This window comes from Colobus angolensis, unplaced genomic scaffold (assembly GCF_000951035.1).
Source record: "Colobus angolensis palliatus isolate OR3802 unplaced genomic scaffold, Cang.pa_1.0 Scaffold23, whole genome shotgun sequence".
Taxonomy (NCBI): Eukaryota; Metazoa; Chordata; class Mammalia; order Primates; family Cercopithecidae; genus Colobus; species Colobus angolensis.
The window spans coordinates 9,168,233-9,185,691 of NW_012115488.1; the positions used below are offsets into that span (position 1 = coordinate 9,168,233).

Consider the following 17,459-nt stretch of genomic DNA (forward strand, 5'->3'; position numbering starts at 1 on the left):
AGCCCAGGAGTTTGAGACCAGTGCCAGGCAAGGGGGCTCATACCTGTAATCTCAGCACTTTGGGAGGCTGAGGTGGGAGGATCACTTGAGCCCAGGAGTTTGAGACCAGTCTGGGCAACATAGTGAGAACTTGTCTCTACATAAAGTTAAAACAAATATTAGCCAAGTGTGGTGGCATGCACCTGTAGTCCCAGCTACTTGGGAGGCTAAGGTGGGAGGATCACTTGAGCCGAAGAGGCAGAGGCTGCAGTTAACCCAAATTGCACCACTGCACTTAAGCCTGGAAGACAGAGCAAGACCTTGACACTCTAAGACCCTGACTCTCTCTCTCCCTCTCTCTGTCCCCCTGTATATATAAAAATGCATTGTAACTATTTTGCTAAAGCTTGTTTTTTGTTGTTTATCTTTTGGGTGTTTTTTTTCTTAGTTGTTGCCTTTTCTTTGTGTGTGTCTTATTTTTTATTTTTAAATTTTATATCTTTTTAAAAATTTCAGTGTTTATTTTACATACAGGGGTACATGTGCAAGTTTGTTACATTGGTATATTGCACCCAGGTAGTGAGTGTAGTTAGTTAACCCACTCCACTCCGTCCTCCCCTCCCAACTTCAGTAGTTCATGAAGTTGGTAGTTAACCCACTCCACTCCGTCCTCCCCTCCCAACTTCAGTAGTTCACTGTGTCTATTGTTCCCATGTTTATGTCCATGTGTGCTCAGTGTTTAGCACCCACTTATAAGTAAGAACATGCAATATTTGGTTTTCTGTATTTATTCACTTAGGATTTTCCTTTAGTTGTGGAATTCTGGAGATGCTAAGAAAGACTCTTCAATTACTGTGGACTTTTTCATTGGCATAATTGCAGATTTTTTATTATACTGGCTACATTATGAATTATTACTAAAACATTTTAAAATTGGGAAACCAATAAAATAGAGCTTTATGTTGTATAGAAGAATGCCAAAGTGAGTGTTTGCAGTTTGTTTTCCTTTAGTAATTTCATTCAGTAAATAGGTATCTATTATTGCCAGACATTGTGTTGACAGGAATAAAACCGAGCAAAGTGGGAATAATCCTTGCCCTCATGGAGCTTGTAGTCAAATGAGGTAAAATCATTAAACAAAAACACCCTGTCCTCATTGGGAAGGGTTCTTTGAGGAAATGGAATTGGAGTTGAGATTGAAGGATGAGTAGGAGTTTACTGAGACACAGTTGTGGGAGAGGAAATAGGGAAATAATAGGTTTGTGAGAGAAAATCAGAAGTTCAGTTCAAAAGTGTTACTTATGGTTCCTTTGAAATATACAAATAGAAATGTTAAATATATTGTTGGACACAGGGGAATGGACCTCAAAATGGAGACTGTAGTCATTATCAGAGATACGATCATTGAGATCAAAAGAAAGGGTGAGATGGTCTAGGGCAGAATTAGATAATTAGAAGAAAGGAGGACCTAAACCTGAGCTTATAGGAATGCCAACATTTAATGGGCTGGTAGAGGAGACTGAATGGCAAAGAAGGAAATTGGAAAGAGAGAGGGAGGAGGAGAACCAGGAGAGCAGAGTTACACAAGATAGTCTGGTATTTCGGAAGGTGGTCAGCAATGTTAAAAGATGTTAGACATTGCTGCTAAGAGGTCAAATAGGATGAAGACAGGAAAATGTTCGCTCATTTTTGACGTGTCAGTTATTGGTGACCTCAGTGAGAGCTTTTTGAAAGATTCACAGAGGTAGAATCCAGATTGGAATGGCTTAACCAGTAAATGGAGCTTAGGAAATGGAGACAGCTAGCATACATGAGTCTTCTTAGAATTTTGCTATGAAGAGTGAAGAGTGAAAAAGGAAGGTACCAGCAAAGTTAAGAACAGTGGGGTTATCAACTAACAGAAGAGAAGAGAAGGAATTCCCATTCCCCTTTTTAATACCTTTATTGAGATATAATTGACATACAATACAATGCACATATTTGAAGTACATACACAATTTACATTTTTTGTACTTGTGTATTTTTATTTTAAAGATACAGTATATAATCATATTTAGCTTGCATGTAGAATATTTTGAAATATGACAATTTATCTTCTGTCTTTTATACTGTTGGTTTTTATTGGGCAAATATATTATTTTCATAATAAAATAGCTGTGCATGAATGATACTGGTCATGTCCTAGAGGATCACACATCTGTAGTTGACTTTAAAGCGGAAAAGAATGTGTTCATTTTGGAGGAGTTAACGTTTTCAAATATGTCATCCCTGGGATTTTATACCCAAATTAATCATTAGTAAAAGCTCCCAATGTATCAGGATTTCCATTTGTTAATAAACAAAGCAACAATGAAACTTTGTTTCTCATGTTGCTCTAGTATTTTTTATTACATATTGTGTAGTTTTTGTGTCTTGGTTCCGATAGGCTTGGACTCTCCTTTTTGTTAAGATGTCCTCCATTGGTTTACATAGAAGTAAACAGTAATAACAGTAGAGTCAAAGGCTGAAAACAGTTGTTTCTTGAAGAACCAGCTACTGCCATGTGTTAAAAGAAACTATTCAAATATATGCAGATACTTGGTCAAAGATGGGAAAAAAAATTAGTTTACTTATCTGACCATATTCTCTAGTATCCCTTTAACAAAGGTTTATGTTATGAAATTAAATAATTTGATAAAAAGTTCTTAGAAAAAGACTTCATGATGTAAGTAGAATACATTCTTAGCTAATGTTTTTTGGCATTAATATTATAATATTTACTGAGATCTTGTTCATATGTGATGCTATATTTTATTTGTTACAGTTCATATTAAACAGTCTTTGCCCTCAAGGGGGTCAGAGAAAGTTACCCATCATTAAATTTAACTACTACTTTTGTTTGAGGAACCTCACTAATGCATATGTTTGGGAGCTCTGAGCTCAGTAATTCCCTGAGGGGCAATTCAGTATAACACAGTAAATTGTAATTCCATCAGTTATGGGTCATCTACCACAATCTAAAAATTTTCTTTTGTAGGTTAAATGTTAATCTTTAACAAAATTACATCTTCCTGAGCCACATTTTCCTCTTACAAAGTAATTTCTAAGTGTTTAGTTTTATTTTGGAAAAGAACTGTAATACTCTGACCACAATGGGACAATTTTGTAGCTTATCATATTGCTTTGGTAACTGACTGGCAGAATTTATATGTGAAATAGTTCTCTACACCCTGCACTTTCAGAATAGCCTCAAAATGCAATATTTTTGATAGGAGTAGAAAAAAGAAACTATGTAGCCCAAAGCCATTACAACATTTTATTTCACTTATATGCTTTTGAATTTTCAGATTCATATGATGAGTGTATTCAGTTTAACTATTGTAATCTTTATTGCAAAGATACTTGTGTGTTGCACTGTCATCTCTTTCACCATTGGCAAATGCACATATTTGAAGTACATACACAATTTACATTTTTTGCACATATGTATTTAAGGCAGACATATTTTTATTTTACTTTAAAGATACAGCATATAATCATATTTAGCTTGAATGCAGAATTTTGAGATATGGCAGTTTATCTTCTGTCTTTTATACCGTTGGTTTTTGTTGGGCAAGTATATTATTTTCATAATAAAATATTTGTGCCTGAATGATACTGGTCATGTCCTAGAGGATCACACATCTGTAGTTGACTTTAAAGCCGAAAAGAATATTTATCCTGCCCTTCCTTTTTATTTTGCACACCTGGTAAGGTTCCTCTGTTTAGAATGAAGTACACTTATCAGTGAAGGAGAAGCCAGTGCAGGTGGATTTGTGGGAGCCTTTCACTATACTCTTGGTACTTGTCTATGAGGCAACATTTTAGCAGTTTTGGCCCTAATGATATTAATTGCCAGTACCAATTTTCAGTACTAGTAAAAAATATACTTCAGTGTTAAAGAAAGAAAAATCCTATTAAGTGATCATCATTTATTCCTCATCATTGGAAAATTGGTGAGGTGTGATTTGTTTATTCTTTGAGAAAATTAATTTACTCTGGAAACTATGTGACTGCCTAGGATGCAGTAGCACAATGCTGGACAGCATACGCAAAGACAAGGAAATATAATACACAGTTGCAGTTGCAGAAAAATGTGTTAACTGGTGGTTTTACTTCAGCAGGCCCAAAACCCAAAAAGGCAAAAGACGCAGGGAAAGGCACATCACTCACTAATACTGCAGATGTGTTGAAAAAAATTGAGGTAAGGTTTTCTTCTTACTGTACAAGTGAACTGAAAAAATGTAAAAGATCCTACCTCCTTTTGCTTTCTTGTTTCAACCTTTCAGCATTCTTTTACTTTTTAATAATGTAAATTTGGCAGAAGCGAACCCAGCATATAAGGTAACTGGGAAGGTTTGAACTTTGTGGGCTGGGAGATATGGAAGGTCTGTCCTGTCCTTCGTTAGCACTTGCCTGGCCACTTACCTCATCTTCTGTCACCTCTTTCTTTTTCACTGTATCCCCCTTTCCGCTTGTATTTGAATCATGCAGGGGGAGAGAAACATGAAAAAGTTTTACAAAGAGTTACATATGTAATTCTTTTAAAAACCTCTCATTTTTCCTCCTGTTGGTTAATATGTACTGTTTAATGCTTTTTTTGGTCTTATGTTAAGTATTGACTATTGAGGGAAAACTGTATTTTATAGAACATATTTTTTTATAGCTTTCTTTATCTAAATATTTCACAAATAAAAATGTAAGATTCAGAAGGTTAAAACACTGAAAATTTTCCCTCCCATTCCTTTCCCTAGTCATCCAGTTCCCTTCCTATAGACAACCAATGTTACTAGTTTCTTATATGTATTTTTCAGAAGTATTTCATACATAGCAAATACGAGGTTTTTTTTTTCTTTTTAAAGACAGAGGTAGCATATTACATTCTGCATTTTCATTTTATCACTTAATAAAATACCTTGGATGTGGTTCCATATCAGTCTCTGTAGAGTTACCTCATCCTTTTCTTTTTTTTGGCTGCACTATAAAAATGAACTAATTTATTTAATTAATGTCCTACATAATTGGACATACGGACATTATGTTTCATCTAGTGTTTTGCTGTTATTAACAATGCTGCAATGAATTCATGTTAAGTATGTCATTTCACATATGTAGGGTAGCTTTCTACAAGTATTTGTTTGGTCAATACTTACGTGCACTGTATGAAATGGATAGCTATTGTTACATTGCTCTTTATGGAGATTATACCAATTAACTACCATTATCAGTGCATGCATTGTCTTGCTTTGATGGTGATGATGACAGTAACAGCTAACACTTTATTGAAACTTATTCTGTGCCAGCCTCCTTGATGAGCTCTTTACATATGTTATGTTCATAAAAGTTCATAACAACAAGGAGAGGTGGGTATTATTCCTTCTTTACAGATGAGGAAGTCAAGGCTTTAAATTTTTTACTTGCCTGGCCAAGTAGGCACAGCTACTTGGTAGTGGAAACTCATATTTTTATTTTATTATTTGACCGGTACTTGAGTTAGAGATAACATGTCTGAAAAATAAAGCCAGAGTACTGACGAAGGAGCAGTGCTAACTGTCAGGTTTAACTATAGTGGAATGATGGGATTGCAGTTCTAGCCAGTTTGTATTGATTGAACTCAGGTTCTGGCTATGCTTAAAGCTTCCTGGAGAAAACTTGCTAAGATGACATGTGCTGTAAGGAAGATTGATCTGGACCTCTGGGTGTGGTTTTTCCTGGTAACAAATTGTGTTTCCATATTCTCTACATTTAAACACCTTTTTCAGGACACACACTGGCAAAACTGGAAATTTAAATCTAGAAATACCAATGAGTTTAGTAGAACAAAAATTGTTCCCAGATGACTCTCTTATTGCTGATTTTTTCAGCAAAAGCAGTTCCAAATTTTTTTATAATAGAACATTAATGGATGGATAGGGAGTGACATACATTCGAATCTCATGATTAATGTGTGAGTAATTAGTGGTAAACTAATATCTGAGGTTTCTTTTTTCTGCATAACAGGAGGCTCTGTATGGTGCCTGTAAGGCTGTATAATATTTAAACCAGAAGAACTGCTCTCTGTCCATAATTGAACACTGTTTTCAGTGTCTTTATATTATTCACTGTATTCTTAAATCTGTAAAGTAGTAAGGTTAGATGGTTAAATCTCAACAGGAGAGAAAATAGAGACTAGTAAGTAGAAGAGCTGAAACTAGTAGCTTAATGCAAAAGGAAAGAAGCAGTGAGACAATGTATGTGACTTTGAGATCAGTTTTTATTAAAAAGTTGTATAAATCTGCTATTTTTAACCTATTTTATGAGTCTGATTTAGATCTATGTGGTGGAAATAAAGATGAGAATTTTTTTTAAAGACATTTGAGATAGCAATAATAGAAATATAGACTTCCTAGTTCCTATGTGGGACTGAATGAATACTGTATTTAAAAAGTACTTTTGGCCAGGCGTGGTGGCTCATGCCTGTAATCCCAGTACTTTGGGAGGCCGAGGCAGGTTGATCACGAGGTCAGGAGATCGAGACCATCCTGACTAACACACTGAAACCTCGTCTCTACTATAAATACAAAAAAATTAGCCGGGTATGGTAGCGGGCACCCGTAGTCCCAGCTACTCGGGAGGCTGAGGCAGGAGAATGATGTGAACCCAGGAGGTGGAGCTTGCAGTGAGTCGAGATCGTGCCACTGCCCTCCAGCCTGGGTGACAGAGCAAGACTCCTTCTCCAAAAAAAAAAAAAAAAAGTACTTTTACATAACTGGTTTAAATAACTATGTTCTTGATTATAAAATAATAGCATGATTTTTTAGACATAGTGTGTACCCTGCACAGAGCTAAATAAAAATATGGCGCTACAATTTCCTATTAACTACACAAACTTATTGGTTGCAGGTCTTTTTACTGTGATCTGATTAAAATATAAAAAAAAGTTACAATATTAACATAGCATCATATATGTGTGTATATCTTATTATAGATGCTGCAAAAGATCCATAAGCACGCTTTACTTGCACTTTTCCAAAAGGATTGCCATTTGGAAAAATTGCACACATTATATTGTAGTAATAACTCATATAAGACAACATATGAGTCAGTCTCAAGATAAATCATCTTATATCTATTACCTTGGTGTTATTTGTTCTGCCTAAGTGGGTTAAGCAGACAGGAAAGGTGGAGTTTGAATTTTGATTAGAAATTGAGCCTATCTAATGTAGTCTCTCTATTGTCTTTGGTTTCCTTAAATTCAAATTTGAATTAATTACGATTTTTAGAGATACGCATTTAAGAACCAATAAAGGAATAGCTAAGTTGTAGTTATTCCAGATATAAAACCTGTTTTCTCTCTATATGTAGTCTACAAAGCAAATACCTTATAATAGAGATGGAGTGTTTGCAGATTCATGCATTAATATTCCAATTTCTGTTTAGGGGACTAATCACATTTTAGCTGAGGTGATTTATGCCTTAATTATGAGTATTAATATGTGAAATTATTGACTCCTGGAAAACTTGTGAAATTCTGTCATATGTGCAAATTGAGCATAGTACAATTTAGTGAACAAATAGTGACAGTAATGAACATAGGTCACTTTTTATTAAATGAAAAAAATTGTTGGTAGTCCTAATAAAAATACAAAGATGTAATTTTTTTTGTTGTTGTTTTTTGTTTTTGTTTTTCTTTTTGAGACGGAGTCTCGCTCTGTCGCCCAGGCTGGAGGGCAGTGGCCGGATCTCAGCTCACTGCAAGCTCCGCCTCCCAGGCTTACACCATTCTCCTGCCTCAGCCTCCCGAGTAGCTGGGACTACAGGCGCCCGCCACCTCGCCCAGCTAGTTTTTTGTATTTTTAGTAGAGACGGGGTTTCACCGTGTTAGCCAGGGTGGTCTCGATCTCCTGACCTTGTGATCCGCCCGTCTCGGCCTCCCAAAGTGCTGGGATTACAGGCTTGAGCCACCGCGCCCGGCCTAAAGATGTAATTTTAAAGTTAATTTTGTGTACTATTCCCTGATGGTTCCACTTGTGGGTAAGTGGAACTCTCATGGAATCAAAGCTTTCCAAACTGCATCTCTCTTTTGTCTTCTCTTTTAGAATTTCTAATAATTGCTAGTATTGACTGTGATTTGAGTTTTAATTTCTCTTTTTCTTCTCCATCTGCCAGATATATTAAGAAACAAGAATTCCTGGCAACAGGAAGTAAATAATGAGAGAGAAAAGAGATAAAGACACAGATAAAATGCAACTAGGATAATCTAGCCCAGGATGACTTGCTATTATAATAATAGTGTTAAATGGTCTCATGTATAAAGTGAAACATAGACATTTTGAAATACTAGTACCTTATTTTTTTTTCCTTTTATGTTAGAAGGAAAACAAAATAACATTCTAAAAGTTCTCCATAAACTAAATCACCTCAAATATTTTAGAAGGAGGTAGGATAGACCGCGAGGTACTGTGGCTCATGCCTGTAATCCCAGCACTTCGGGAGGCTAAGGTGGGCAGATCTCTTGAGACCAGGAGTTCGAGACCAGCATGGCCAACATGGGGAAACCCTGTCTCTACTAAAAAATTAGCCAGGCTTGGTGGTGTGCGCCTGTAGTCCCAGCTACTCAGGAAGCTGAAGCAGGAGAATCACTTGAACCCAGGAGGAGCAGGTTGCGGTGAGCCGAGATCATGCCACTGCACTCCAGCCTGGGTGACAGAGCGAGACTTTCTCTCAAAAAAAAAGAGAAGGTAGGAGGGAAATTAAGCATTGTGCATTAGAGCTGATAAGCCCAGTATTAATCTGAAACCCAATTATTAAGTAACAAAATCAAAGAAAATGCTGGTTCAATGGTGAGATAGTAAATTCCTTCTTTCTTGAGTTGACTGATAGTTTCCTAGTGGTGACCTGGAGGTGGTGTTAATATGGGATTAGAATAAGGTGATACATAACTCTTCCCTTAAGGCTAAGCAGGGAAGTCAGCAGTCTAGTGGTTTCCATACAAATTAATGAAACACGCTTATACCAGGAATTGGAAAAAAGAGACGATGGTGAAAAATCAGACGAGGAAAATGAAGATAAAGAAGGAAGCAAAGAGAAAAGTAAAGAAGGTGATGATGACAATGACGATGATGCTGCAGAACAGGAGGAATATGATGAAGAAGAGCAAGAAGAGGTAATGGTTCATTTGGGGATGGCAGCAAAATAAATAAGGTTTATCTAATAAGGAATCATATATATAGTATGTACTAAAATCAACAAACAGAAACCAAGATGATGGGAACCAGAAGTATATTATTATCAATGGCATCAGTTCCTTGCTATCAAGAGAACTATTATAGCATTGAAATTATAATGATGTCAAATTGAATATAGGAGATAAAAATAACTTGATTGGCAGCTTTGTAAGTATAAATCTGCAAGTTAAGGAGATTGATCAGATTAGTGCAGTTAAGATTTAACAACATAAAAATTTAAGTCAGCAATTCAGGTAATGGAGGGCCTAACCACATAGGTCTAGAGGAGAATCCCTGCAGTGTGTTTCAAAATTCCAAAGTGCGTGTGGACACTATCAGAGAAGATTGATAATTTAACCTCAGGTATCTGGCTGAGTCAGGACCCTGTGTTTTCGATTTGGGATGCCTAAGTTTTAGAATGAAATGCACATAGTACATTTCAGAATTAGCTGGAGTCAATCAGGTATTTTTAGCAGGGTAACTTTGCAGACCACAGCCTCGTTGGGACTTTGTAGACACCTCAGACAGTAACCCTAGGTGGCGAGTTTCTTCTCTATTCTGGTGACCTTTGTCTTCATTCCATTTCAGCCTCTTATACCACATTCTCAAATTTTGCTTCTTCAGAAACTGTTCCAACTATGAAATCTTTACTATATTTATTTTGCATTAAATTTGCTATCTTTTGAAATTTATATTGATATAAACAGAGTACTGTGGATACATTTTTTATCTGTTTCCAAGTGGCTAGCCAGCTGCTAACCTCATTTCTTCAATGATTTGCTTTCCTCATTGGTTTTGAAATTCTTCCTATATCAGCTATTAGATTCCCATTTCTACCTCTGTTCTCTGTTCCATTGATCTATTTTGAATCAACACTAAGCTGTTCCAAGTAGTAGAAGCTTCTGATTATTTGTTTATGCTTGTAGAGCATGTCTTCCATGCTGCTCTTTTGTTTTCACAATTTTCCTGAATATTCTGTCTATTCTTTCAGATAAATTTTTAGTCTAAACATTTAAAAATTAAATATGTCACATTTGTGGTAGATCACATTTGTCTCCAGCCTTCTTTTCAGATCATTCATGTTTTTATTTCCATTGCTCTCTGACACGATTGAGACTGTCAGTACTTCTGATCATCTCTTTCCCCTTTACTGGTTCTCTGTTTTAATTTTCTTTTCTAAGAAACTTAGACCCTTGCTCACCCTTCATCTTCTTTTTTGCCATTATTCTTGTCTCTTGTCCTCCCAGCGCACACTCTAGACCAAAGCCAACTTTGATCATTTCCATTCTCTATCTCTTTCCCCTTTCAAATCTGACCTATTGAGCATTTCTTGGGAATCACAGAAATTGATGCCCCTCAAAAAACATTAGCCTCATTTTTCTGGCTACCATGTTTCCTATTTCTCTTTTTAAGTCAGCTCTTTACAGCAATTATTTTAGATCAACTTCTTTCTTCTTATTTCTCTTTGTTTACTACCTTTTCTTTCACTCTTAGCAGATGATAGTACCTCCATACAGGAAATGAAGTCATCAAGAGGAAACTCTATTAATTTCATGTCCTCTGCCTGCAAACTCAGTGTCTTCCTTCCTCCTCCTCTTTTTTTTTTTATCAAGGGAGGAAATCCTCTTTATCCTATTTGGGGCTAATGGTCCTATCCTTTTTTGGAACCATAGTCCTCAGGTCATTTCCCTTTCCATATTTTTAACCTCTTTTTCTGTCTGTCTCTTCCATTCATGAATTAAAACATGTTCATTTCCCATTGTAAAATATGGTGTCTACATTCTCCCTCATGCCATCTCTTGGAAAGCTTCTTTAGCTGTCATCACCCTCCCCCTCCTCCACCATTAGCTCTCTTTTCAATCTTAGTTTCACCTCCATCCTATTCAAATTATTGCTTTTGACAAATAGAAGTAGGTTAAAGAAAGAAATTATTGCTACCACGCTCACCATAGACAAATTTTAGCCTTTATGTCACTTAACTTTTCTGCAGTATTTAACACTTCTGATAGCTCTATTATTAAAATACTATTTCCTGGCCAAGCACAGTGGCTTACTGTGTAATCCCAGCACTTTGGGAGGCCAAGGCAGGTGGATCACGAGGTCAGGAGTTCGAGACCAGCCTGGCCAACATGGTGAAACCCTGTCTCTACTAGAAATACAAAAATTAGCCAGGCATGGTGGCAAGTGCCTGTAATATCAGCTCCTTGGGAGGCTGAGGCAGGAGAATCGCTTGAACCCAGGAGGCAGAGGTTGCAGTGAGCCGAGATTGTGCCACTGCACTCCAGCCTGGGCAACATATATATATATACTTATATATATAAATATATATATTTATAATTTCCTTTATTTAAATTCAACAACTTTCAGCAATTATATGCATCTTTTATATGTCAGGGATTGTGCTAATTGCTAAGTCATAGACAAACATGTTAGCTTCCCTTCATTTTTGTTACATGATGCTTCTCATTTTTCTCCTATTTCTGGCACATTTTTGTAGTCTCTTGAGTTCTTTCTAGTCTTTAAATGTCAGTATTCTTCAGAGTTCTTCCCTTGGGCTGCTTTTTCTTGCCATAATCTCTCTGATTGATTGCATCCCTCCCCATAGTTACCCTGTATAGACGTGTAACTCCTCAGTTCTTTTTCATTCAACCTATAGTAAGTGTACACTAAGTATATGCTTGGAATTGTACTAGGCAATGGGAATATGAAGATAAGATACAGTTCTTCTCTCAGGGAAATCACTAGAGAGACAAGAAAGGTAACAGTTAATACACAGTCAATAACGCTGATATGTTAGTACAGGATGCTGTAGCGGCACATAAGAGATGCTATGGGCACACCAAAGTCTATTTTAGGCATATCAAAGATGATATTTCAAGGAAGACAATTTAGGTGATCTGAAGAGCTAATCACATCAAGATAGAAACATGGAATGGAGTGGACACTTACAGGGAGAAAAAAGAACATGGAGAGAGGCTTGCAGGTGATGAGAGTGTAGCATCTTAATTTAACTGATCATATAAATCGGTATGGCTGAAGTAGAGGGTGTAACTGGGCTTATGTTGAGAGATGAAGCTGGAGAGATGAGCAGGTCATTAAGGACTTTGAATGTCAAGCTGAGAAATTTGACTTTATCCTGAGCACTGTGGGGAGCATTGAGGGGTTTTAAACAGTGGAATGGTATAATGATGCTTATATTTTAGAAAGCTCAGTTGCTTTGAATGGAAGAGCCAAGTTTAGGTCATATTTGAAAGCTTATTGCTGTAAACCAGTGGTTTTCAATACTCTTGAAGGGATATTTAGTAGTGTCTGGAGATACATTTGGTTGTCACACTGGCATGGGGGTAGTAGGGTGGTGGTGCTATAGGTTCTAGTTTGTGTGGTCAATATTCTAGACAAGACTGGCATTTGCAATGCTCTGTTGACAATGTCTGCTTGCACTGAGTTGAGTTGGAACTATATCTGTGTTGAAATTAAGATCTCCTTTAACAAAAACAAACATTGGGATTCTAGTAGTTTTAGAATTCTTCATTGAGCCTTAGCAGAATATTAACACCAGTGGGTTTATTATAACATTTCATTTAAAACAAACAAAAAAAAACAACAGAAAAACTCCCCATTTTAATAGATAAATGTGTGTTCTGCATGTATGGCTGAGTGAGGAGGGTTGGAAAGGAGATCTTCATTAACACCTTTCTACATTTAAAATTACTCCTCTCTGCTCTTTTTTAGCAATTATTAATTAAAGTTTGTGGTAATTTATCCAATGTATTGAGGATTTGATGGCGCATTTTCTTTTGAAGAATAAAATGTGGCAAATTATCTGGTAACACCTATTAGTAAAATCAAGGAAATAAAGACTTTTCTTCAATCTTTTGAATGTTGTAATTGAAGAAAAACACAAGGGCTCAAATGAGAGCCTAGAACCATTTAAGCCATCAGTTTCACTACTGAAATTATAGGTTTTGCTACCTGGTACCTGTATCAAGATTACTAACACTACACAATTACCAAATTTGAAACACTTAAACAGAACTTGGAGGAGGTATTCATGTCTAAAACACAAGTGACATATGCTTGATTTAGACTACTAGAGTATCCTTTCCTTATTCATCTCCACTTTATGTACAAATCGGCTTACTTTTATTTCTACTCAAGTGTTCTTACCAAAGGTCTCCTTTACAATGAGACCTCATTTGAACTCTCAACCATGCCACCCTCCCCTGGTATACAGGCCCCAAGCTTCACCCAGGTGTCTAAATATTGCCAAAGTTTTTGGGCACCAGAAAAGCCAGGCCAACTTTCCAGAGATGGGAATGGTCTTAGCTGGATGCAGAAACTTACAGTATCTAGGGAAGAAAAAGTAATGAGATAACTATCTAAATAATGCATATACAGTGAATAATGTTACTTTTCTTGCATTATGTAAATACATTTATATTAAAAATCCCACTATCCAGATAGTAAAAAACAAACAAAAAAATCATTGGAAAAAAATTAATAAAATTGATATGAGAAAATTTATTAAAAAATTAATAAAATTTGAGAATAGTCTGTATTTCTTACTATAGATAGTAGAGATGTGGAGATTAATCTCTTTTTATAGCAGATCTCAATCATGTGCAAAAATGTTCTGACTAGTAAAAGAAACACCCATGGTCTTATCACTCAGCTTTAAGAATGGTCAATTCATAGCTAATCTTTCAACCACTCATTCATCTACCCAATCCCCTCCCTGTCCACCCATCCCATTCCCTGTGCCCCATGTGCCTTGGATTGCAAAGAAAATCCTAGGCATCATATCATTTCATCCACAAATATTTCAGTATGGATTCAAAAATAAGGGCTCTTTAGCAACATCACTGTATCATTATAACACCCCATACAATGAAATATAATTCTTAATTTCATCAAATATCAGGCCAGTATTGAATTTTCTTGGTTGTCTCAAAAGGTTTGTTTGTTTCAAACAGAATTCAAATACAATCCATACATGGCAACTGATTAATAACTCTTAGGTTTAATTTATATCCAAAGTGGATTTTTGGTTGCAAGATACTGGAGGCCCAGAAAAATAAATAAATAAGAAAGTAAGATTTTGAATTTTTGATAGAAAGCACAGATATTTTCTGGGTTACTTGCATGGACGATAGTCTCATTCAGCCACAAGAAAAACTAAGAAGCCCTAGATAGAGTATAATATAGGCATCTTTTGGATTTGGTTTGGTATCATGAGGCTTTTTTTTTTTTTTTTTGGTTAGGAAGTAAAAGTGTCTCTGGCTTATGCTCAGTTATGCTTTGTGACTAAAAATCTCAGTACTGGGGTAGTCTAATGGATGTTAATGTAAACTGGCTTTTTTTCTTGAGTGTCTGTGCATTTTTTGGGTAAGTGTTTAGAGGTTTAGCTAACTAAACTATGTATCATCCCAGTAAGCTGTAATATGTTAGTAGCTATATTATCCTATCGAGATGGTATGGGCGGGCAACCCTTCATCTTCTCTTAGCTAGTTGGTGCCTGACAAGAGTGGGAGGTGGTGGTCTTAAGGAAGAAAGTAGCACAGGTAAACACAAGTGAAAACTGTTGTGTTTTTGCAGCGGATAAAAAAGCAGAGACTTTTGAGCCTGGAATATTTTCTTACTACTCATTCATTTTAATATTGACAAAGGAATATATCATTTCACTTAGGAAAATGACTACATTAATTCATACTTCGAAGATGGAGATGATTTTGGCGCAGACAGTGATGACAACATGGATGAAGCAACCTATTAGGCATGAAATTTTTCAAAAAATATTTTTATGACGCAGCTTCTGAACATTTGGACAGACTTGATTTGTATTTTGTCTCTGATAAGGAACAAATATTTATTTTTGTTTTGTTTTGGACAAATACTTGTTACCAAAATATTCAAAACCACTTTGAGTTTACATACTAGTTACCTTACAAATTAGTCCCTGACATTCTGACATTCCTTCTAAACACCTCTGCCATCTCTCTTATGTACTCTCATGGATTTTTTTTTTATTTGAATATGAATGTGCCTAAAGAATTTTTGCTCTCTTAGTCTATGTATATGTACTTGAAGAAATCATTCTTGCTTAACTGCTGATCTTTTGTAAAACTACTGCTAGTCATAATGGATTTCTATAACCTGAAAGTTGATACAATATAGCACATGGAGCACTTTAAAAACAAAGAAACTTGAAAATAATTTTATTTTTTACCTTTACATGGTGTGTTCTAGACTACTGCATTATGACTACATAAACCTACCTGAGCTGTTAAAAGTACAGAATTGTGAGATAGAGGTTTTGTGATGGAAAACATACACACAGGGAAAAATACCAAACTGAGCAATATAAATTTCACAACTCACTCTTAGCCAGTATAAAGAAACTCTCACATGGGGTCAATATTATAAATACTTGAATTTGGGACTAAATACTGTATGATATACGAATTAATCATCCCACTGTAATAACTGACATCTTCAAATAGTTGGGCTTATGAAAAATTTGACTAAGACATTGTATTTAATTTTATATTTTATAAAATGTGAAGTAAGTTCTGGTCATATAAATATCATGTAGAATGCATGTGTGCGAACTCTATGAAGTGAAGTGTGGTGGCCTTTTATGTTTCAGAGTACTCAAGCTGTACAATTGATTTATATAAAAACGCAAAATGAACTCAGGTCATTTTGAAGTTAAGATTAATTTTTTTGTTGTTTAAAGCTAGCTCTCCTAACTTTATATTTTGGGAAAAATTGCCTAAAAACCTCAGCCTACAAACTCTCTCACAAATGCCAAAGATTTTCAAGGAAATTCACATTATATGTTTCAAAAATGATTTATCAATGTTATCTACCAAAAGAAACAATTTTATTTTTCCCTTTTGGGAAGATATTATTATCCTCTAATGTTAGAATCAGATCCCTAGATTCTGTTTCTACCTGTACTATTAAACTCAGCCTTGAACCTAAGCTTGGTTGTTTCTGTGCCTTAGTTTCTCCACTCATAAACAATTTCCTATAAAAACTGTTTAAACACCAACCAAAATTTACCATATGTATTCATTCTCTTGCCTTAAAGATCAGTTCTTAATTTACATTTGGCCGTCACCCTCTAAAAATTTGTAGTTTGGAGAGTAACTGAAAACACAATTTTAAGAAACATTATTTTCCTCACAAAATATCATCTTATTTTCCTATCTTGTATTCATGCAGAAAACTGGAGAAAATGTGTATTGTCTTGTGCCATTTTGCAACATGAATTTCTCAGGAAAAAGATCACTTTCAATGGCAATACTTTCTTAAATAATTCAAGATGGGTGTGAGGACCTATCTTATTAGTTTAGAGCTGTGTTAACCATTTGTGAATTACTTCTTGTTTAAAGGAAGTTGTCAAAAAATTTTTAAGATTCTAAATGGAATATATGAATAAAGTAAGCCGTAGAATAGAAACTTCACAAAAAGTTGTCATTTGTGGTTGATAATTAACATAGGTGTTTTATTCTTTCAACTCCTTAGTACCAGAGCCAAATACCATTTAGTTCTCAGAAATCTTATCAATATTGTTCTGTTTACCTACTTATTATAAATCTGCAGATAACCACTTGAACCAGGCAAATACACTGAAGATAAAGGTTATTTCTTTTTTTAGCTTTGAATTTGTCATGACCATTTTAGTCTTGCAGATAGCAGGGCAGCCCCTTGGGGCAAGGATTTACTCTGGGAGGTACCAGCCATACCCTTTCAGAGCCTTTCCCCCTTTGAAAGATCTTTTTACAATGTTAAGGTATAGTAGTTGTGAGAACAAGCAGGATTTGCAGGTTGCTTTACCAGCATGAATCTCATTTTTCTGGCTTAAAATCTGAGACTGTGAAGTTATTCCATAGGAAAGTTAATGTTATTTTGCAGAATTAGCCTGTTACATAAAAGAATTTGTTGAAGTGTCTTTAAAAATTGCTATCATGAGCAAAACTGTTTGGTTGCTGTAATGCTTATTTTTCTGTATTTACACATTAAATTCTTACAAAACAAAATTGTGTTCATTTTATAGTAAGATATTTTGTTTTGAACTTATTTAAATGTTTATTTGGTAGAGAAAACTAATTTGTTAATACAGATCTTACCTAGTAACTATCAAGCAGGGATGCTTGTTCCAAATATTCTTGAATAAACAATCACCACAAACAACAAAACTCTGGGTAATGATTATTCAAAAAAGTTGTGAGATGGGCATGCTGGTCTGTG

At 35.5% G+C, this 17,459-nt stretch overlaps 1 protein-coding gene across 1 annotated transcript in view; it reads left to right on the top strand.

Annotated features, from left to right (window-relative positions):
• Positions 1-17,242, top strand: part of POLR3G (polymerase (RNA) III (DNA directed) polypeptide G (32kD)) — a 41,083-nt gene extending 23,841 nt beyond the window's left edge. Inside the window, exons 4-6 of the mRNA XM_011944315.1 lie at positions 4,019-4,201; positions 8,996-9,142; positions 14,890-17,242. Coding sequence (XP_011799705.1) covers positions 4,019-4,201; positions 8,996-9,142; positions 14,890-14,976 — 417 coding nt within the window. The 3' untranslated portion in view covers positions 14,977-17,242. The remainder of the gene's footprint in view (positions 1-4,018; positions 4,202-8,995; positions 9,143-14,889) is intronic.
• Positions 17,243-17,459: the final 217 nt, after the last annotated feature.